Source organism: Emiliania huxleyi, assembly GCF_000372725.1.
Source record: "Emiliania huxleyi CCMP1516 chromosome Unknown EMIHUscaffold_207, whole genome shotgun sequence".
In the NCBI taxonomy this organism is placed as follows: domain Eukaryota; phylum Haptophyta; order Isochrysidales; family Noelaerhabdaceae; genus Emiliania; species Emiliania huxleyi.
The window spans coordinates 117,495-119,707 of NW_005200535.1; the positions used below are offsets into that span (position 1 = coordinate 117,495).

At 71.0% G+C, this 2,213-nt stretch overlaps 1 protein-coding gene across 1 annotated transcript; it reads right to left on the bottom strand.

Annotated features, from left to right (window-relative positions):
- Nucleotides 1–655: 655 nt before the first annotated feature.
- Nucleotides 656–1,198, bottom strand: EMIHUDRAFT_114113 (hypothetical protein; the record flags this gene model as incomplete). The annotated part of the gene is made up of 1 exon (XM_005781091.1): nt 656–1,198. The coding sequence occupies one exon, from the start codon at nt 1,196–1,198 to the stop codon at nt 656–658; it is 543 nt and encodes a 180-aa protein (XP_005781148.1).
- Between the last annotated feature and the right edge of the window lie 1,015 nt (nt 1,199–2,213).

Genomic DNA, 2,213 nt, shown 5'->3' on the forward strand with positions numbered 1-2,213 from the left:
CCCCCTTCTTGCCCCCCTTCTTCCCTCCTCGCGCCTCCGCCTCCGCCTCCTCCTCCTCCTCCTCCTCGTCGCCGTCGCCGTCGCCGCCAGGAGCAGCCACGCCCCACGGCTCGACGAGCGCAGCGCAGCGCCGGCCCACCTCCTATGGTGTACCGAGCACGAGCATTGCGGCAGTCGACTGCCACTCCTAAGAGAGAGAGAGAGAGAGAGAGAGAGAGAGAGAGAGAGAGAGAGAGAGAGAGAGAGAGAGAGAGAGAGAGAGAGAGAGAGAGAGAGAGAGAGAGAGAGAGAGAGAGAGAGAGCATGCGAACAGCGCAAGGCTGGCCCGCCTCCTGCCCGGGCGCCACCACGCCCACGTGCGGCGCGTCCGTGAACGCAAAGTGGAGCCGCCTGCGCGCTCACCACGAGTACTCTCGGGTCCTCTCGGCTACTCTCGGGTACTCTCGGGTACTCTCGGGTACTCTGAGGTACTCTCGGGTACTCTCGGGTACTCTCGGGTACTCTGAGGTACTCTCGGGTGCTCTCGGGTACTCTCGGGTGATCTCCACGTTGGAGCCGCCTGGACTCACCATGAGTCAGGGGCGAGGGACTGCATCCTGAGACGCAATGTGGAGCCGCCGAGAGCGCAGCTCGCGTCATCTCGGGCAATCTCGGGTCATCTCGGGTCATCTCCACTGAGGAGCCGCCTGGAGCGCAGCTCCTCGACGAGCGAGGCGACGCCGGCCGGCGGTGGCGCCGAAAGCGAGACGGCGAGGCGCGCGCGGAGGGACAGGTGGGTTGCCGCGAACCGCGCACGCCGCTCCGCCTCGGGCGCCACCGTCGCGGCAGCGAACGAGCCGCCTCGGAAGAAGGCGGCGGCGCCGCCGCCGCCGGTGGCGGCGCAGAGGAGGCTCCCGGAGCGCTCGGCGTCGGCGAGGGCCGGCAGCCGGGGCGCGCACGCGCCGAGCAGCTTCGCCAGCCGCGCGGCCGCCTCGGGCGGCGCGCAGTCCGAGTAGACACCAAGCGGCGTCAGGCCTCGCGGCCAGAGCGATGTGCCGAGCGCCGACGCGTCGCCGCAGGCCCAGTCCGGAAGGCCGTCGTCCGTGGTGGCGGCGCAGCCGACACCGAGGAGCGGCACGGGCTCGCCGGCCTCGTCGAGGAAGCCGAGGAGCCAGCCGCACGGGCCGGGCAGCGGCAAACCAAGCTCGCCGGCTGCCATGCCCGCGGATTTCTTTCGGCGTATTCTTTCTTTTTTCGGTGCGAGCGCAGTTCACTAAATGCTAAAAAAAGAAAAACGCCGGCCTCCAGTGCCATCCCTGTGTGGTGGCGGCGTGCCGTCCTCCCATCCCTCCCTTGGGCGTTAGCTATTGTTGGCAACCCATGGGCGGTCTTTTCCATTCTTTCTTTCTTTATCATGCTAAAAAGAAAAACTCGCCCGCCAGTGCCATGCTCGCCTCGCCCCCGGGCAGAACGCCGGCAACGAGGCCGCGGGCGGCGCTCTTCAGCTCCGCCACTGAGGGCGGCGCGGCTCCACTCGCCACGCCGCGCTCCGCCTCGGCCGCGGCTGACCGGCCACTCTTCGCGCTCTCGCTGCCCGACTTTGACGGAGGAGGCGGCGGCTTCGGCACGGCGCCGGGTGCGGTGCCGGACCGCTTCTCGCAGGCGGGTGCCGCCCTGGTCACGCGCGGCGCCGTCTCCGACCCCGTCGCCGCCGACGCTCCCGCCGACGTGGCGCTCTCGCAGCGGTTTGCGCTCGCGCTCGAGGAGTGGTGGGTGGCGCAGAGGGCGCCGCCGCCGGTGGCGGGGTACCTGCCGCTGCTCGAGGCGTACGAGGCGCTCGCCTCCGCCGCCCTCGACGACACCGAGCGCAAGCTTCGCGCCCCGGACGGAGGCGGCGGCTCACGGCCGGCGCTGGAGGCGGAGGCGGCGGCGCTGCGCGCAGAGAGGCAGAGCTGGCGGCTGCTCCTCCGTCTGTATGCGGGCTTCGACGGGCGACAGGCGGCGCCGCCCCCCTTCCGCCCCCGCCCGACGACTGGGGCGCCATGCTCCGCGCACTCGGACCAGCCGCCGCCGCCGGCAGGCGCGGCGGCGGCGGCGGCGGCGGGGCTGTCGCAGGCGCTGCTCGCGCTGCGGCGGCGCCGCTGCCGACGTCGAGCTGGCATGTCGAGCTGCTGGTCGAGTCCGTTCCTAGACACCTCCGACGCCATCTCCCAGACCTGTCTAGACATGACCCC